Here is a 19,828-nt window from a genome sequence, read left to right as displayed (position 1 = left end):
CTCTACAAGTAAGCCTTCTACTGGGAGAACATATGCAGAGGTAGAAGGCATCTGCCACATCTAGGCATTTTTATTGTGTAAATTGAAATAACAGTGCACTAGGTGGAATTTTTATATAATTGTGGTTGGGAAGGTGTACTAATATATAATTTCTCTTAATTTTTCTAACTTTTTATGGATAACCTTTCTATTCATATCACATAAAGAAATGCGTTCAAGCATTTTGTAGGTTTTGATTTAGTACCCTTACTTTTTTCATCAAAGGAATTTTCAGATCATTCTCTCCAACATTGGTCTCACATTTTCACTGTGATAATGAATACTTGAAATAGTTTTGTAAAGCTATCATTCTCTTAAGTGTTTAGTGAAGGATCAATTATTCTCATTAGAAAAAAAATTAGTAGTTACCGACCTTCTTAATCAGACTTGTTACAGAAGCAGAATTTGAGTATCAGTGCTATAGCTCGTCCACTTCTATCTTAATCTGACGTCAAGTCTTTTCAGTGCCACCTCGTATTCTAGAGCATGGCTGTTCTTTCTTATTTGCAGAGAGATCAGCTCCCCACCCCCTCTAGTGAATACAGTGAAGAGCAATAGCTTGCACTCTCTATGAGCTTATCTTTTCATTTGTCGCAGTGATTTGTGATGCTGACTAATACTGCTTACTAGTACCTTGTGAGCTGGGGCTGGAAGCAAGGTCCTGCAGACAGAGAGTGCCTTATCCTGCAAAACTTCATTCACCGTTTACTTATTTTCAAATATAAAGTTTCAAACCTATTACTTCAGTCTTTTTTAAGGATATAGTAAGCAAAAATATGCCTCTGCAAATGTTTGTGATATTTAAAGATGTCTCTAAGCTGCAAGCTGTTTGTTAATCACCAAATGTCATTTCTGAAATGGGAAGTGATTTGTTAGGTATTTGTTCTGTTTTGTCTAAAACCAAATCCTTTGAACAGTTTACAAAATTTGGAAATAATTGTCAGCTATTTATATATACACACATAACACATACATTATATAAACTAAATAATGCCCTATACTCTTGATTTCTGTTCAGAAATACACTTTTTTGTTATTTAATGATTAAGAACCAAATCTTTTAGCTGCATTACCACCGGCTACAGATTTCCACATTCGCCTTGGTTGATATTCCCCTCTAGGTTTCTTAAATGGTACATATTCTTTCTTAAACATGCTTTTAGTGATGCAGCTAATCACTGAACTAAGCTAACCTTATTTTATACTGCTGCTAGCTTTTCAGTTCAGAATAGTCACATTTAAAGGATTTGGTGCTTAAATATTGATGAGCATCTTCGGTGACGGCTCCAGACGTAAATTCTGACTTTGCTTTTCCTCTCATCAAAGTTATATACCCATCTATATAAAGTTATATACCCATCTATATAAAGATACTGATGTCAACATACACATACATGCATACTATGTATAGATGGTAGTAAGCAATGGTCACGCAATATTTTTATTATTTTCATAGTAAAACACCTACGTTACCATATATTGTTAATAAAAGAAATCTACAGGCTTTTAAATCTTAATTCTGGAATTTCATAGCCAAAATATTATTTTTCATTTTTCTGGGACAGGAAATTGTTAACATAGTGGATCATACACTCTTAATAACTTTTTAAACCACATTTATTTGCTGAGATTCTTGGATTCTCAAAGCAACATAAGTCAAAGCACAGTGTTTACGTGGCACCTTGTGACTTAATGTTTCAACACACTGTAATGTAAGCTTGGAAAGAAACTTCAGTTCTGCTCTCAGGAAATGTACTGTATTCCCCAATGTACCTTCATGCTATGTCATGAGGCCTTTCTAAGCAGCTTTGGGAAAATTATATCAGCACAGCAGTCTATCCACAAATATCTGTACCATCTTGATAAAACAGAAACAGTAGTTAAATATGTATTTATATCCTTTTATGTGACACAAAAATACATAATGTCTGGCATATTATCTCTATTTAACATTGCTTCTATTATAAATGGAACTCATGATTGATGACAAAATTAATCACAGATTTCTCCTACTGAAACGATACAGTTTAGTTCACTGTCCTGTACATGCCAGCATTAAGAAAGAACAACTGTTTCTCAGTGAAGAATCACTAAACTTGTAACTCAAGTCCCCGCCTGAGTCTGTAGGAACCATCAGGCCTTACACCATAATTCTTCCTAAGTACTGCCATCAAGAAAACTCATACTTCTCTCCTGGGAAGGGTCTAACATAACAAACTTGTTTATAATAAACTGAAGATGAAGGGGCTTACAATGGCGTTCAATAATTGGCAATAGATAAAATATACACACACATGCATGTTGTTTGGGAAAACGTTTTGTATGTGTCTTCCTAAAGCACTGTAGGATGAGTTCCACATTCAGCGTTCAGGACATTGTCATTTCTTTACAACTAATGGTTATATGTATTTTTTCATTTCTAAATGTACAAATGCCTGTACAGATGATGTCTCTGAACAAGTCATTTAACCTTTGCTGATGGAATATATTCAATGCCCTACAGTAGAATTTACGCCTTTGTTACTGCTGTGCTTTTATTATGCAGTTTCCATAATTTTTGTGTTTTTAGACAGTATCAGGTGTCAGATACATCAGGAGTGTCTTTGGCTGACTTGACACAATTGCTCACCATAGCTTTCTAAAATAGAAATTATTATAAACCAAATAGAACAAAATCCTAGATTCTAGAGTCTAATAATATTATTTATAAGAAACTGTAAAAAAATCCTTTAAAATGGCAAATTTGTTATTAAAACGTATTTAGAAAATAGCTCAAGTTAGCAGTATAATTTAATAGCAAGACATTGATTATGGCAATAATGGCCAAAAATGATCATTTTGCCAGGCTTAGTAATACAAACACTCAGGAGGCTGAAGCAGGGGGATTGTAAATTGGAGGCTAGCCTGCATGGTGTAACAAGCTCAAAAACAAAACAAAAAACCAGGGCCCAGGGCTATAACTTTGATAAAGTATGTGCCTAACTAAGATGTGTGAGATGAGAGCCTGGGCTTAATCCCCAGCAAGACATGATCCTACTTAGAAATTAGTTAAAATGATAATTATTTTTATGTATAGCAAGTATCATGACTCTGCGATTGAAGTTGATTGCCAAGGCCACCAAATTAGTTATAATTATTTTAAATGGGTAAGTTCAAAACATAAAAAGTTTGAAAATGGTAAAAAGAAAATACCAATCTACTTTTATGTCTACTGAAACAGTCCTTCATTATACAGAGTTAGACTGGAGGACCCTACCTCCACATTAATTAATCTTCACACTAAATAAGGAAAGGGCAGTCCTGAAGTTTTGTGTGCATATACAGTTCATTTTTAAAAAACATGTACATATATATATATACATATACATACACACACAGCTATGTGTATAATATGTAACTATCTTCCAAACTTTATGAATAATAAAGCTAAATATATCTGCCCACATGTTACAGCTAGTGTTCTAAGGTTTAATTTCAAATTCCTAGACATTCTGATCTATTTTAGATTCTTTTAAGAGGCTTTGGTTCCACCTTGAAGCCAACACTGATCTCCTTTCTGAAGATTTTATTAGAGAAAGTAAGCTCAGAAAACTGTTTTTTTTATTATTAAAGTTTAATTTGCTTAAAAAGAAATATCTCTAGATAGAAGCCTCTTGGGGATACTTACTTAAACTTTGAAGTGAAATTGTACTATAAGTTATACTTAAAGGTTCCATGCCTGCCCTCCTCCTGTTCAAGGGATTTGCTGTGAGAGTGATTATAGCATCTGTAATGTATTTAAAGTTCTTGGAAGAAATTCAGTATTTTAAATAATGAGATTATTGTATATAACTGAATATTATTTACAGATTTTTAAGAGTACATTTGATGTGTAATTCAGCATCATATTGGTCTTTTTGTAAGTGTATGTGATACACTTGAAGAAGATGACAATTCTATAGTTTTTTAAGGTAAGGTTATTTTTAAATTGTATTTTGTTTTAGCTTTTAAAGTTATATTCTTTTAAAAATATTTCTCTTATTTCATCTTGTTACTTTTTATCCTGGAGTGACTTTTGAAAAATGCACAGAATCACACGTCCTTAGTGAACTAAAAAGCGAGAGAATGATGCTCTCTTTTCTAAGGTAAGCACGATTTGTACCACTTGGACAAAATACTACAAGGTTGTCTTGAAAAAATAATCTCTTGTGATAAAAGCAAAAATAGTCGTACTACTTCTACTGACTAAAATCCTGCTTTTGCCCATGTGGTTTTTATAGCGCTTAATCTCCCCTTTCTTCCATGGATTACATAGGACTAAGTTTAATACTTGTCTTCATCTTAAACTTTAAGGAGTAACTTGTGATTGTGATGTGGTAAGCCTTTGAGAATACTTATTAAATGTATTCTCTTACCCAAGGTTGCTTCTCTGTTAGTCCCTGTATAGTCACCTCATTCTGAGGTGAAGTAGCAGATGGTGAGCTGCTCAGGAACCCATCCCTGGAATTAAGAGAGCTCCTTGATGGAGCTGCAGTCTGGAAGACAATATGGCCTGCCTTTTGGTGGTCCTAATCTAGGAGTCCCCTTAGAGTCCCATTCCAAGTCCTTAACTGCTAAGCAGGCAATTCACTAATCAAACAAAACAGAAATCCTCTGACATTTTTACATCAGAGCAGACTGATCTTAGTACTCTGAAGCTGCCCTTCCTTTTCCTTGTGCCTAAAATTTATATTGCAGCCTGGATTTTATCCATATTGTGAAGCTTTATGGGCACATTTTTGTTTATTAGAAAACAATACTCAAAGTTAGGTCCAATAAGTGAACTCCTAAATCCAGAAAATACCTTTCTTTTTCTAATTGTTTATTGTCTTGTGACTGGTAACACAGTAGTGTGATAACTGACAACCTCAGGACACAGGTCAGAATGGCCATTTTTATTTTTTTATTCTTACTTTATTGCTTTTTAATTACTCCCACAAACTGAATTAACACATCAATAGTTAAGGTAAATGCCAGTTTTAACTTGGAAGCTGACCATTTCTTAAATGTAAAACTACTGCTCTTTTAATCTAATGAAATAAATAAATGTTACTACCACAGAGCAGAGGTGTCCTGGGACATAAGCTTTGCGTATGCTGAGTGTGCTCCACTACTGAGCAGTAGTCCCAGCCTTCATTTCAAAAGCCAGAAATAGTTGTCTTTATTGCAGTTGAGCCAAAACAAACCGTGAATTGGCAATATATACGTAAATGAGTTAGACCATTCTTCAAATCTGACTTCCCTCATCTAGTCAAGGTTTGCAAATGGATTCTTGTCTCTGTCTCGTCCCATCCCACTGAACCCATTTCTCTCCACCTGTCTGTCCCCATAGCTGTTTAGAAGATAACCACTCAGAGGCTTAATAATAATTATAATTGTTTGACGAGTGGCTTAGGCACATTACTGACTAGCTTTCACAATTAATTTAACCTGTTTCTATTAATCTGTGTATGCCCTGGCATATTACTTCTTTGGCGGCTACATAGCATCTCCCTGACTCTTCCTCCTTTCTCTCCATATCTTTGTTTGGATTTTCCACCTTGCTGTCTTCTGCTTGGCCACTAGCCAAAAGAGAAACACGTATTCACAGCATATAGAAGGACATCCTACATCATCTCCCCTTTTCTGTGTAATTAAAAAGGAAGGTTTTTAGCTTTAACATTGTAAAATTATATACAATAAAAACAGTGATCAAGTAAGAATCAGTTACAGTAACATCCAGTCTATTTTTATTTGACTAAGAAAACATTTTATCATCTATTCTATTTTTGTGAGTCTAAAATTTTATTTCTGATTAGCTTTTATAATAATTAAGGAAAACTATAACTATCTAGTCTTCATCTGCATCATACACTCCAGAAGGATATACTATTACCTTTGTAACTAGGGAGTACATTGTAAACAACTTTTAAAACTCTAGAAATGACAGATATATTTGGCTGCCTGTACAGTCACCCAAAGTTCTTCTGTAACGTTGGGGCATCCATCTTCAGCCTATAAGCCTAGAGTGTCTGACAGACCTCTCAGTGAAGCAGGAAATTTGAAAACTGTTTCACCTATATTGGCAGTTTGTCAGTCATTTTTCTCTGTGTCCTCTGTCAGACTCTTCCATGAAGTGGATCCTGAAGGACTTTTCCATCTTTAAGTTCAGTAGTCATTTTCCTGTGGATTCTGCATATCCACTTTATATAGCACACAGTCAAGCAGTCCAGGCAGGAGCAGTTTCTTGCTAAAATGACATTGCCATACTGAAGGCAAACTCCATAATGAGTTTCTTAGATGGCCATCATCTTCTTTGAAGTAATAGGTGTTGCCAGGAACAGATGTCTTATGTCCAAAGAATTTTAAGTTATTAAAGATTCTAAATGACATTCTGTAGGTCTTTAAGTTTTTGAAGATTATCTATCCATCCGAAATATATCTCTGCATATCTAGAAAACCTAACATGTCTATAAGTTTAACTATTATAAATGACTATTACATTTTTAAATGAGCAGAATAAACATTAATATCTTAAACAAGAGTAGAAACATACATAATAATATAAAAAATGACCTTAAATTTGTATTAATATCCAAAAGTCCTTTAAATAATAGAAACATAAGTATAGTGTAAGAAAATTAACTTTAAATTTGTATCATTATACCAAAATCTTTGACAATGTAAAACATCAGTAATTAATAGTTATATTTTTGTCCTATATTTTTATGTTTCTCTAAATATAACAAACATCCATAACCTACCAAATAACCAAAGGCTATACTCCCACCCCAACTCTTGGGAATGTGGATGTCATTTTCTTGAAACTACTTCCTGCTGTCTATAGACTAAGTATCTTTAGGGTTCACAGAGACCTTTCAGGGGGTCTTGTTTGCAAAACATATTAGCCTGGAAGGAATCCACAGGTTTTTATCTTCTGTGGAAACAAAAGTAGAACCTCTTTCTCCAAAGCAACATATCCTTAGACTTAAATTTGAGTCAAGATACCTTTAAAATATGTTGTTTTAACTCAGTAGCCCCCACCAAGCAAAGCAGTTAGCTCATTAATAGTCAAAAAATTTAAAGAAAACACAATAATATACATAATCCAGATTCTGTGTATTTTCCATCTTTACATGGATATATGTGTGTGTGTATATATATATATATATACATATTTTAAGGATTTTAAGTCATTATTTTAATCTATGTCTGTTTCTACTCTTTTTCTCTTTCCCAAACATATGCACATTTATCAATCACACTGTGACCTGTTCAGAGGTCGTTTATGTCTGAATCTGTAATTATTATGTATCTGTAATCCTTTTTTTGACCAGGAGAGTTTTTAAAATGATAAACAGACTTAGCTAGGACCAAGGCAACAGCCCTGGATGCTGGTACTACCCCATTCTGCTTTCCAACATGGTGGAGGTATATTTACTGCCAGCTCTGGGAAGCAGCAGGTCCATGCCACCAGCAAGCTGCTTGTAACACACTACCCACAAAATTTTATTTTTTTTATTTTTATTTATTTTTTTGCTCTGAGAAAAAAATCTGCCATGCAGCATGCTGTCCAGCTTGGAGACATCTCTATGTACCACGTTAGGAAGGTACCATGCTGTGCTCAAGCCTGAATTCCATGACATCTCTGCACCGTGGCCTGCATGAGAGACACAAAGCTGTCCTCAGCTTAGTTTAAGCTTTCTCAGGTCTATGTAGATGTACTTGCCCCACATTGGGTACCAACTGTAGGAAGATGTATGTGAATCCACAAGAACCCAGATAAAAATATACCAAAGACTTATTAAGTAACATGACAACATTACAACATTACAACAGAGTGCTGTCACGGTCTTCCATTCTGCCTTGGGGTGAATGGAAGCAGCAGTCTCTGACCACCACGCAAGAGAGTGAGTGAGACCTAACTAGTCAAGAGGAAAGAAAGATCACAACATTAAAAACTCTTCAGCTGAAAAGGGTAGGAGCTTAGGGGTGGAATGCCTTGCAACCTTAGTGTACACATGGCCCTAGGTACATGCCAACACCCCAGAAAGAAACAAAACCCCTTCTGAGTTATATGTTATTTTAAGCCAGAAGCCTTTAGCAGTTAAGACATGATTACATCTTATGTCAGAGAGCTTGTTAGTGGTTGCACTATTAGTAAGCATAGTCCAAGTGAGAAATACTTAGCCTTTGCAGGAAGAGCCAGTTAGGTGCTGTACTGTTGTAGAATGAGCATGCCTTTGCAATGAGGAGTCACTCTGAGCACATATAAATTAATAGAGGAAAAATCCTCTAATAATAACATGTGCCTAGTTCTGGCCAACGCACATAGGGAAGCAGCCTCAAACGGACTTACAGGCATTGGGTTTATGCATTCCATATATGCTACCATCCTCTAATCTCTTTCAGGTCTTGACCCAGATTACACTTGAACAATTTAAAGAGGTAAGAGTCTGCAAGTCTGGCCAGGTGGGCAGATGGGAGATTTACACAGCAAAGATAGACCAGTGTTGTTTTGGTTGCTTGCTGTCCAGGGCCATCTTTCCCATTTTACAGAACTATGAAAAGAACAGAGGCCTAACGGCAGATCAGGACTTAATGATAGCATGCGCCACTCCCTGGAGCTGCAGCCCTAAAGACATGTATTCTGATATGGGAATGGGTCTCACGGCTGGTCATTCTTAGTAAACAATCTCAGGAGTCCTAAACTCAAGTTATTTTTGAGAAACAAAATTTTCTTCCCTGCCATTTTCTGACAAGCCTAATTAGTACATTGCTTATTTCCCAGTTCCTGTGGAGGTGGCACTCCCTTCGCTAAGACCTGCTTTGTAACTTAGTGTCTCCTGGTTTATAACATTACTGTTGTTCATGTTTCCCCTAAATCAGTAGCTCATGTGTATCTGAATGTAAAATGCAAAGTAGATGTTTGTTTTCCCTGTATGTCATCTTATAAGAACTGATTCTGGTTCCTGTTTCTTCTGTAACACTGGCTTTTGTTGTTGATTGTGGTGGGGTGTGTTTTGTTGTTGTTGTTGTTTGTTGGTTTGTTTTGTTTTTTAAATGATGTCCTGCAGAAGAATGAGCAATAGTGTTGCCTTAGGGTTACTGTTGCTGTGATGAGACACCATGACCACAGCAACTTGGGGAGGAAAGGGCTGATTTGGTTTACACTTCCATGTCACTGTTCATCATTGAAGGAAGTCAGGACAGGCACACAAGCAGGGAAGGGACCTAGAGACAGGAGCTGATGCAGAGACCATGGAGGAACTATCTTTACCAGCTTGCTCCTTGAGGCTTGCTCAGCCTACTTTCTCATAGAACCCCAGTACCACCAGCCCAAGGGTGGTACTATCCACAGTGATCTGGGTCCCCCATCAATCACTAATTAAGAAATATTTTTTTTTCACATAAAAATATTTATTTAAAATTTATTTATTTTTTTTTCTTTTTTTTTTTCCATGGTTTATTTTTTTTTATATTTAAAAATTTCCATCTCCTTCCCTCCTCCTCCCCCCTCCCTCCCCTCCTCCTCCCCCTTCCCTCCCTTCCTTCTCCCCCTTGAAAAGGAGGGAGGGGAAGTATGGGTGGAGGGGAGGGGAGGGAAGGGGGTTAAGAAATATTTTATAGGCTTGTTTGCACCCGGATCTTATGGAGGCATTTTCTCAGTTGGGGTTCCCTCCTCTCAGATGACTATCCTGTATCAAGTTGACATAAAATTAGCCAGCGCAAGTGTTCAGCAGCAAATGAAATTTTCTGCAAGCTGTTTTGAATTGTCAGAACCTACAAAGACCATTTGATGTGAATGACTTACTTTGAAATTTTTTGTCTCCCCACCCCCAGTTCATGTTTATATAACTTTGCTCCTAATACAAGCACTTGCTCTTTATAGCCCCACCCTCTTTAGTGACTGTAGGAGTTTTCAGTAGAAGACAACATGCTTATAAAAGTCAAAGCTTGCCAAATTGCTTAAGGAACTTTCTGATGAAAAGGTTTAAAAATAAAAGTTAAGCAGCCCTGCTTTCCAGATGTCTGCATTACTGAATTCTGCAGAAAGGACCATCACTGCTGTCCTTATTATTTCCTATAATACAGTAAGTACTGATTTTTCAGAAACTCACTATAAATCTTTCAACAGATTTCCATATACAGTTAAAAGTTAGAGATTGCATATTCCTGTTAAATATTTTTTGTGCATATAAAGAAATGCTTGCTGTTGGAAAGATGAGCAGTATTTTGTTAATAGGTAGAACTAAGAGATAAAACTACAGGATAGCAATTAGCTTTTATTTCGATGTTTTTTTTTTTTTTAAGTCCTTGGTGCAAATTTTTCTGTCTAAATAAATTTTATCTGCCTCTACTTTTCAGCCAGGATTCCCAATGCTGTTGTTTCTATTCTGGCTGATAAATGGTAGTGGCTTTCATAGAAAAGGACTTCAGAGTTGGGGAAGATTAAAATACAGGATGAAGATACAAAAACTGCTTAGACAGCATGAGACACTATAGTCACTTCCCATCTGCCCAGGAAAGAGTCACCATGTGTTTTAGCAAGCAGCCCTGTTGTGGGTTACAGCTTAATACTAGGCCTGCAGGAAGAGGGCAGGGACCCATCAAAACACAGCATTGTGGCTTTGTGAAACAGGCAGTCTTTCCAGAAGTGCCCTTTGGAGAACACTCCCATGCAGGTTAAGGGTCTTTCTGATGTCTCCAGAAGAATGTGTTTTGTTTTTGTTTTATCCCCATTCTTTGTGTGTGTATATGTTCACATGTCACATAGAGGCTAAAGATACCTTCATCTACTGCTCTCCATTTGGGGTGTATTTTGCCCAGACAGGTTCTCTGACTAAAACTGAAGCCCTCTGGTTGGCTACTCTGGCAAGCAAGCAAGCCCAGACTGCCTTCCAGTGCTAGTATTACAGGTGTGTTCACAGTGTCTGGCATTCTACATGCGAGCCATAGAGCCAACTCAGGTTTCCATGCCTGTACATCACTTACTACTGGACTGTCTCCAGTCCTTTATATTTCCTATCTTATACGAGCCATCATTCAGGGGTTTTCTTAATTAGAATAATACAAAATTCCAACCAGACTATAAAGGTGAGGAAATAACATTTTTTTTTTTTTTTTTTTTTTTTTTTTTTTTTTTTTTTTTTGCCTTTTGTCCTAGTCACAAAGTCCCTGAATTGCAATACTCCATTTCCAGGTTTCTCCTGAACTTTAGACATGCATCCCCATGCATGTGTGTTTTCCACCTGTAGGTTCATATATGTTCTGTCCATAGCATGCTTTTTATGTCTTATGTCAGAAATAGATGAGACACAGCACCAACTCTGCACAACTACATACATTTGCATTTCCTTCCTAACTTGTGATCAGTTTATTTCTGAGCAGTGCCACTAGTATAGCCCTGTAAAAGACAGCTGCATAAGGTGGAGTCTATGTTTATTTTATTTCGTTTTTTGTTACTCTTCCTCGTAATGTGAAGAGGCCACATGGGTGAAGTGAAGGTGAAAACTGCATCTCCCTGCTGCTTCGGTCCGGAGGCATTGGTACTGGTCTATAATAACAGATACTCTCAGTGGAATATAGAGGCTTGGAGAAACTGTCCAAGCCCACTGAAGCAGAAGGACATCAAAACAGAATAGCAAACTATACATAGTTGAGAATCTTTTGATAGAAATGGCAGCATGTGACAAATTTCCAGAAGCCATTGGAATTGCTCCAGACATAGTATGTTTATCAAAGTGTAACAAAGTCAAATCAAAGGAATATATCTTAAGTCCCCATGTTGAGGTGGGTGAGATAAAATGTCCTTAATACAATTATGTTTCATATGCTCAAGTAGCATTACAGTCTCCCAGTCACTGTGTTACAGACAGCATGTCGGAAAGAAGTGAGGAGAAATTGCTTTCCTACAGCTTTCACAGCCTGAGAGAAATTTTGACTTTTTTTTGTTTTTGTATAACAGCAGTGAGTGTAAAATAATGTGACAGGTGGGTGAAGAACAAAGCCCTTGACTTCCCTCAAGTAACTCAAATCTTAGGATCTACCATGGTTCCCGGGGTCACTGACTGTTGGCACAGTAGGCCTCTGAGAATAAACGGTTCACAGTGCTTGCAGGCATTTAGTATGGAAAGTCACCACTTACTGTGCTTTGGAATTCACTGACAAACTTTTAACATGCTTGGGCCCAAATCCCAAAGTATTTTCTCAATTTTGAAAAGTACTCAGCCTTGGTCAGTAGCACTTAGTTCTGACAAAGACATTACTTATGGTCTTTACTTAGAGTGCAAAGCCCACTTAGAGTGATATGAAGAATTAGTGGGAAGATGCAAGAGTCCTTCAGGATGGTGGCTTTCACAGACAGCTGCATCCTCTCCAGAGCAATTTCAGCAGAGGCAAACAAACGCTGCACAATCTCAAACCTCTCAGTATCTCTCAGAGGAGCCAAGATGGGGTCTTCAAAATCACATACCCTATCACCAGACAGAGCATGGAGCTGAAATGACAAATTTAAACAAATTTAAACCAAAAAAAAAAATGTCCCAGAAAATCCAAGTTAGATACGTTTCTTAAAAACTCCCAGAAAGGACAGGAAAACCATTGACCATAATAAGATATATGATTCTTCATGCTAAGACCTTAGGCCTGTTCTATTCATTGCCTGCATTCCTGTCTGAATCCCCATTCTGTTACACCTTCTAAACTGATTAGCCCAGTAGGTTAGAAAAATCAGCATGTACCTTTTGTATGTCACATATAAGGATTCATCTTGGCTTTATTGATAATATGTACATTTTTATGGGATATTTTAGGGTAATTCAATACATATAATTAGTAATAAAAATCAGACAATAAGAACTTTTGTCTCCACACACCATTTTGTGTTGAATTTTTCATACACTTGTAATTATTGTGAAATATGGTGGTTTATCTCTTACCATGTTAAAGAAGATCCAGAAGTGTCCCACCTGTCCATGGTTTGAAACTCCATAGAATTTCAGCCATCCTCCCCACTGCTTGTCTGAGTCTAGTGGTCATGATTCTAATCTGTTCTTCCAAGAGTTTGACTTAGTATTTCCACAAATGCATGAGAGTGTATGTCCTGTGTCTCGCCTGTTTCATTTAACAATGATCTCCAGTTTCTGCCATGTTGCTACCAATAAATAACATGTTTTCATTTATTATAAGGGAATACTATTCTACTGTGCATTTATCTGTGTTCTTTGGCCTTCATCTGTTGAGGAACATCTGGGTTGTTTTCACATTTTAGCTATGTGAACAGGCTCAGCAAACATGGGAGTACACATCTATTGCTATTTCATCTTCAATAGACATGGTAGCACTCAGCAGTTTCAGCACTCGGGCCCTCCATTGTGTTTTCTACAATGGCTGTACTAAGTACATCCTTTCCAATAGTATATAAGAGTTTTCCTTTCTCTACATCCTCTCTATTATTTCTTACATGTTTTTGATGATAGTTATTTTAATGAGGATGATATACTACTACATTGCAATTTTGATTTGTGTTTCCATGGTGATCAGAGAGACAGTAGTGGGGTTTTGTTTTTTCATGTACTTGCAGTTTGTATACCTTTTGAGAAGTATCCATTTAGGTTTTTATCTCACTTTTTAATTGGATTGTTTTTATGGTATATGGCCTTTTGAGTTTCTAGTATTATCCAGAAACATCTCTTGTCAGAAGATTGTAGATACTTTTCACATGGTATGTTATATTTTGCGATGCTATTGAGTTCAGTTGGTACTACTTTATTGAGAATATTTGTACATGAGTCTGTGGTTGTCTCGTCTCCTCTGGGTATCCAGATAATGCATTTGGTAGAGTTCCTCCGAGTTCACCTTCAAATAACGGAAGCAGCATTGGAATTAGCTCTTCAAGTCCTAGACTATCTTTAGGAAATTTCAGTTACTGTTTCCCTCTCATTGCTGGCCTGTTTAGAGTTGATATTTCTCTTGACTCAGCTAGCTGCGATACACGTATCTGCATAGGTTTCCATTTTGCAGACTGCAGTTGCTGCAGTCGTTCCTTGTGATCCTCTGCTTCTGTTGTGTGTAATGTCTTCGTCCATCTAAGAGTGTGCCTAACTGTTACCAGCACACACACCTAATTTGTTTTGACAATTTTGCTTTTCTCCCAAAACACCAGATTGTTGATTTCTGTGGGTTTTTTGTTTTGTTGATAAAGGGTCTCAGTATGTATCCCTGGCTGTCTTGTAACTCACTGTATAGATAAGGCTGGCCTGGAAAGCACAACAATCCTCCTGCCTCGTCTGCCCATACCTAGCTTCTCTTTGTTTCTAAGTTTTGATTTTCTGCTGTGCTTTGGGTTTTGGTGTGTCCTTGTTTTCCCTATGTCCTTGAGTTGCAGCAGTAAGTTGCTTACAATCTTAAGATCTTTCTGTTGTCTGATATATGCATTATTGTTCAAAAGTAACACATAGACAGAAGACCCACCTACATCAGACTCCCTTCCCTGACCCTTGAGGGGATCATACAGACAACACACTCATCACATAAATAATACTTTTTAAAAAAACTAGCAGAAAGATTCGTGCTGGATTATGTCTTGGGAAAAGGAGTGACACTGACACGGGCTTCAGAACTAAAGTCGTACTGAGTTCACAGCTGGGCAGACGGGTGATGCAGCATGTGGCTAACATGCAGGTAGTAAGGCTGTTGGAGGGCAAAAGATTACATGCTAGGTGTCAGCAGACTGGCTTTAGCTTAGAGGAGGGTGGGACCTTGATAGAAACCTACAAACTTCTTCCTCTTCAAGATAGTTGTTCCTAAAAGTTCACCCACAAAGTAAGAACATTGTATTTACCAGACAGTGGTGGAGCACACCTTTAACCCCAGCACTTGGGAGGCAGAAGCAGGCGAATCTCTGAATTTGAGGCCAGCCTGATCTACAGAGCTAGTTCCAGGACAACCAAAACTGTTATATAGAGTAACCTTGTCTCCGAAAACAGACAAACGAAGAACAGTGTATTTGTCTCTCAAAATCATTTGGCTAGTTACACCCCAATGTCTGGCAGCCCCATGGATCCTGACAGTTCCTTGGTGTCATCAAATCGTTTGTACCACTACAAGAACCCTGAGCACCCTTTCATAGCCTCTCTGTAGTCTGTCTTGTGCCCTTTTTTATTCCTGATATAATAGGGTTTAATGTGTTTTAGCTGTTATAGGTAGAATGTGGACAACTGGTTATTCTTGATTTCTTTTGCAATAAACCAACTCTTGCACTCTTCAAATTAAAAAAAAAATGCATTGAGACTTATTTACAACCTAATATGTTCTAGTCTTGAGTAGTACATATTTCTAATAAGAATGAGTTTGCTGCTACTGCTGCTGGTTAAGACGCCCTGTAACTGGTAACACTCATGTGTTTAGACTGAGGTGTTTCTTTCATTTTGTGTCTAAATGTGCTGCCCAAAGTGGAAAAAGAAGGGAAGTCCCTGGTTAAACCTGTATTCATCTCCCTTCTTGCACATCTACAGTTGTTCTGGCTATTGGGTTGGTAATGTTGGACCTATATGTATTTGCCCTTTTGTATCTGGTTGCTGAACTGATCTGTTTATGAATATATAGTGATTGCATTCTCTCTCTGGTTGTTTAAAGTCCACTTTACCCTATGAGATTATGAGTGTAACTTCTGCTTGCTTTTGATTTCTGTTTAGTTGCTTTTTTTCCCCAGCCCCTTTTAATACACTGTCTTAGCTAGGATTTCTATTGTGAAAAGACATCATGACCATGGCAGCTCTTAAAAGAAAAACATTTAATTGGGGCTGGCTTACAGTTTCAGAGGTTTAGTCCATTATCATCATGGTGGAACATGGCAGTATGCAGGCAGACATGGTGCTGGAGAAGGGTGGTGTGCAGGCAAACATGGTGATAGAGAAAGAACTGAGAGTTCTGCATTTTGATTCAAAGGAAGCAGAAATGACTGTGTACCACACTAGGCATAGCTTGAGCATATAAGACCTCAAAGCCCACCCTCACAGTGACACACTTCTTCCAACAAGGCTACACCTCCTAATAGTGCCATTTCCTATGGACTACGTATTCAAACACATGAGTCTGTCTTATGGGGAGCATGTCTATTCAAACCACCACATACGCATACATCAGTGAATGGATTTCTTGTGGTTTGGTTTTCTTTGAGACAGGGTTTCTCTGTGGCTTTGGAGTCTGTCCTGGAACCAGCTCCTGTAGACCAGGTTGACCTCGACTCGAACTCATAGAGGTACGCCTGTCTCTGCCTCCCAAGTGCTGGGATTAAAGTCATGTACCACTACCGCCCAGCTGAAACTAGTTTTTAAATGCCTTTTTTCTTCCCCATCTGGAATCCCCATAGTACAAATATTTTTACCTATTTCTGTCCTAGATACCTTGTAGCTTTTCTCAATTACCCACACAAGCCCCCTTACTGAAGTAATTGGAAAGATTATCCTTAGGTTCTGCAGTGTTTCCTTGTGCTACTTCCTATTTTCAGAGCTTTGTTTTATTGCATTGATTAGATATATTGGCTCCAGAATTAATAGTCTTTGGTATTTTTTAACTAAGATTTCTAACTCTTAATTTCTCATTTATATCCCAAATTGCTTTTTGCTTCTTTGTGTTACTTTGCTTATATTTTCTTGGAGCTCATTAATGTTTCCTTGGGATCATTACTGTAAAGTCTTCAGACTTCCTTCTCAGAGATTATTTTTAGAGGAGAACAGCTATTCTCTCTGGCTGGCTTGTTCTCTGTATCCTGTACATTTGTGAAACATCCAATATTTTGAGGCACTTTCTGCGGGAATTTTTGTTCATTTAAATGTCAGCTGGATAGGTGCCCGGGCTTCGGTTACACATGAACTCAAACGTGTACCTGCTGTGCGGTGCCTCATTTGGTTCCTATCATTAAGGCCAAGGGGTCAGCAACAATCCTGACCACAGTAGGGATTTGCCATAAACACAGAGTGTATTCAGCCATTATGGACTCATTGGTATGAGATCCAGAAAGAGCTATCCCTAGGTCTATCCAGGTGAACATAGAACACATAACGAGTTGTAGAAGATGCTTGAGTCTGTAGCACCAACACCTACAATTCTAGAGCCACAGGATGGCACCAACCCCTTTCTCCATGTCTTACCTGGTAAATATCTCCAGTAACCATGGGATTTAAGATTTTGAAACATAAAGGAGTTCTTCCCTAGTCCTTTGGGAGTGGTTAAAGTCTCTGGGGCTTTATAGCCACTTTTGTGGATGTGTGGGATCGAGACTGTCGCTCATCCAGGACCAAGGTATTAAGCACAAGTTTTACTCAGTACCAGCAACCCTAACCCAAAGTCAATGGACTATGGAAGTTAAGTTCCTTGGATCTTCCCAATAGTTCTGGTTTCCATGCTCGGAGGTGCAGGACTTGGGGGAGAATCCCCCTGTGTGCCACGGCTTAATATGAGTGGTATGCAAGCCTGTTGTTTGGTGTCTGTGGCCACAAGGCCAGGGTGGAAACATATCTAGATCATGCAAAGAGTAAGTAGTGGAGTGGCCAACTTGTGGCATAGTTTGCCATGAAGCTGAAGACCACAGATGTGATTCCAGCTACAAGCCTGAGTAGTGCTGAGGCTTTTGCACCAGCAGCTCCATTTCCAAAGCTGTAAGCACAAAAAGTTCCCACTGTCGTTGGGTGTGAGTATCACTGACAGTTGGGGCCCTGGTTGCTGGATTCCTGGAGCTATAGGACTTACCTGGAAACTTGGCCAACTTGTGATAGACAGGTGCAAGTGAGGGTAGGCCTTCACAGGCATCTACAGCCTCACAACCTCAAGGTTGTAGGGTGAGGAGGAGATGACCCGCCATGCATATGACTATGATACCTCAGAGTCTGAAGTAGCAAAATTCTGTCTATACTGCCTTCCACCCAGTGAGTGGGCACAGGACAAAAGGTCCATAACAAGGTAAAAGCCTTGCTGATGGGAGGCCCAACTAAGGTGATCACCTTCTTTGGAGCCCTGTTTAAACAAGCCACTTTCTCAGAGTGGACATGAAGCTGTATGTCCTCTGGCTTGGGCAGTTGCAGAATGATAAGATCTACAGCCATTTTCCATTCTTTCTCCAGACAGCATCAGGTTTAGTGAAGGGCAGGGTATGTCTAACAGGTACTCCCTACATTGTTTAATGTTCCAGTCACTTTTTTGCTGACAGTTTTTTCTTTGCTCTGGGGCAGGTACACACTCACCACTCCCACCACTTGGTCATTCGTTGTTTTGTTTATTAATGTAAATGGCAATATTAAAGTTTCTCTGGTATTTGGGTGAACTCAGGTGTAGGTACTGTCATTTATTAATTGTTTTCTGTTTCAAGAACCTTTGCCCTGGCTACTCTGTATCCTTTGGGAATATTTTCTAGATTTCTCTACTGATTTAAATCTACCCTCTTCCCAGTCCACAGCATGTGGATAGTGTATCTTACAGTTTGTCCAAAACCTTAAAGAAGACTCAACTTCACTTGGACCTTCAAACAGGAGTATGGGTAGATTATGTGACTTTTCTAGGTAAGTCACTTTAAGAAGTACACAATACTCCAGTCTTGAAGTGGGAAATCTACAGAGATTACTTGAGGACACCTAGGACCATCTTCCTTTAAGAAACCTATTTTGTCTGCTGAGCAGCTTCAAATGCAGGCAAGTGCATCTGCAGGCAGCAGGAGTCCACCCATTTTTGGAACTGGTTCCTGTCTGGTCCTGGAACATCAGCCAGTCAGAGCCAGAGCTCACTGCAAAGAGTGCTAAGTGAGTTCATTAGGGCCTGGCTCCCATAGCACGAGTTTCTTCTCTGTGTACTTCCTGAATGGCTTCAATTAGTCCCTAAATACTCAAGAAGCAGACTTTGGAAATGCTGAACACTCACTGCTGCAAGAGGGAACAGAGTTGTTTTGCTCATCATCTCATACAATTAGTACAATTATATCATTTCTATAATCAAACTACACAAGCAGCCATCACCCTCAGCTGGTCTGAGATATGGTGGCATGTTTCCAAGAAGTTGAGTATCCCCTGGGGCACGGACTCTGTGGTCAGTTCTGATGGCACCAGCCCAGCTATGTGATAAGATACCTAGTGATCCTGGCTTGTGACACATCCTACATACAGAACAACATCTAAGACCACGTACATGCTTTAGTATTCCCAGAGGACATGCAGAACATAAGTAGGCCTATCTGGGCAGTCTGTATTGCCAGCTTTGCTCTGTGAGGTAATACGGGGGCTTGGCACCACTTGGCATACCAGACTTTAAAACAAGTGATCCAGGGCCTTCTACCAGCACAGGGTGTGTGAGAGAAGCTGCCTCTGGACAATCTGGGGCAGCCTGTTGCTGCTCTCTGCTAACTGCCCTCTCTGGAACTTGAAAACTTCGCTCCACTCTGGGGTTAGACTCATTGCTGATCTCCTGCTCTTGCAGTGGTACTGATATTGTAAGAGGATGGGAGAAGCTATGTCTCCTCCAGAGAGCAGCCCTGAGTGCTTTCTGGCAAATGTGACACAAAGCAGCTTCAAACCATGCCACACACGGCAGTGGCCAACAGCAGGGTGTTGGGCCTCTCAGTACCAAGTTATGGCCAGAAGTCTCCAAATTGAGGAAAGAACAGTATTTGGAGTTGGCACACTAGGCTGCTTTGCTAGCCAGCTCTTTGAACACTTTGCTCTGTACCTCAGACATCCCCAGCACCCATATGTTAATAATATGTACTTACACACTCAAGCTGAGAAACTAGAGGTGTTATACG

The 19,828-nt window shown here is 38.7% G+C and overlaps 1 protein-coding gene across 1 annotated transcript in view; it reads right to left on the bottom strand.

Annotated features, from left to right (window-relative positions):
- Window positions 1–12,301: 12,301 nt before the first annotated feature.
- The window catches only part of Gsdme (gasdermin E), a 49,007-nt gene continuing 41,480 nt past the window's right edge, over window positions 12,302–19,828 (bottom strand). Inside the window, exon 9 of the mRNA XM_038318965.1 lies at window positions 12,302–12,535. Within this exon, the coding sequence (XP_038174893.1) occupies window positions 12,302–12,535 (234 nt within the window). The remainder of the gene's footprint in view (window positions 12,536–19,828) is intronic.

This window comes from Arvicola amphibius, chromosome 2, assembly GCF_903992535.2.
Source record: "Arvicola amphibius chromosome 2, mArvAmp1.2, whole genome shotgun sequence".
Lineage (NCBI taxonomy): Eukaryota > Metazoa > Chordata > Mammalia > Rodentia > Cricetidae > Arvicola > Arvicola amphibius.
Note: the sequence above shows the minus strand (reverse complement) of the source record. Positions and strands in the feature narration are given on the sequence as shown.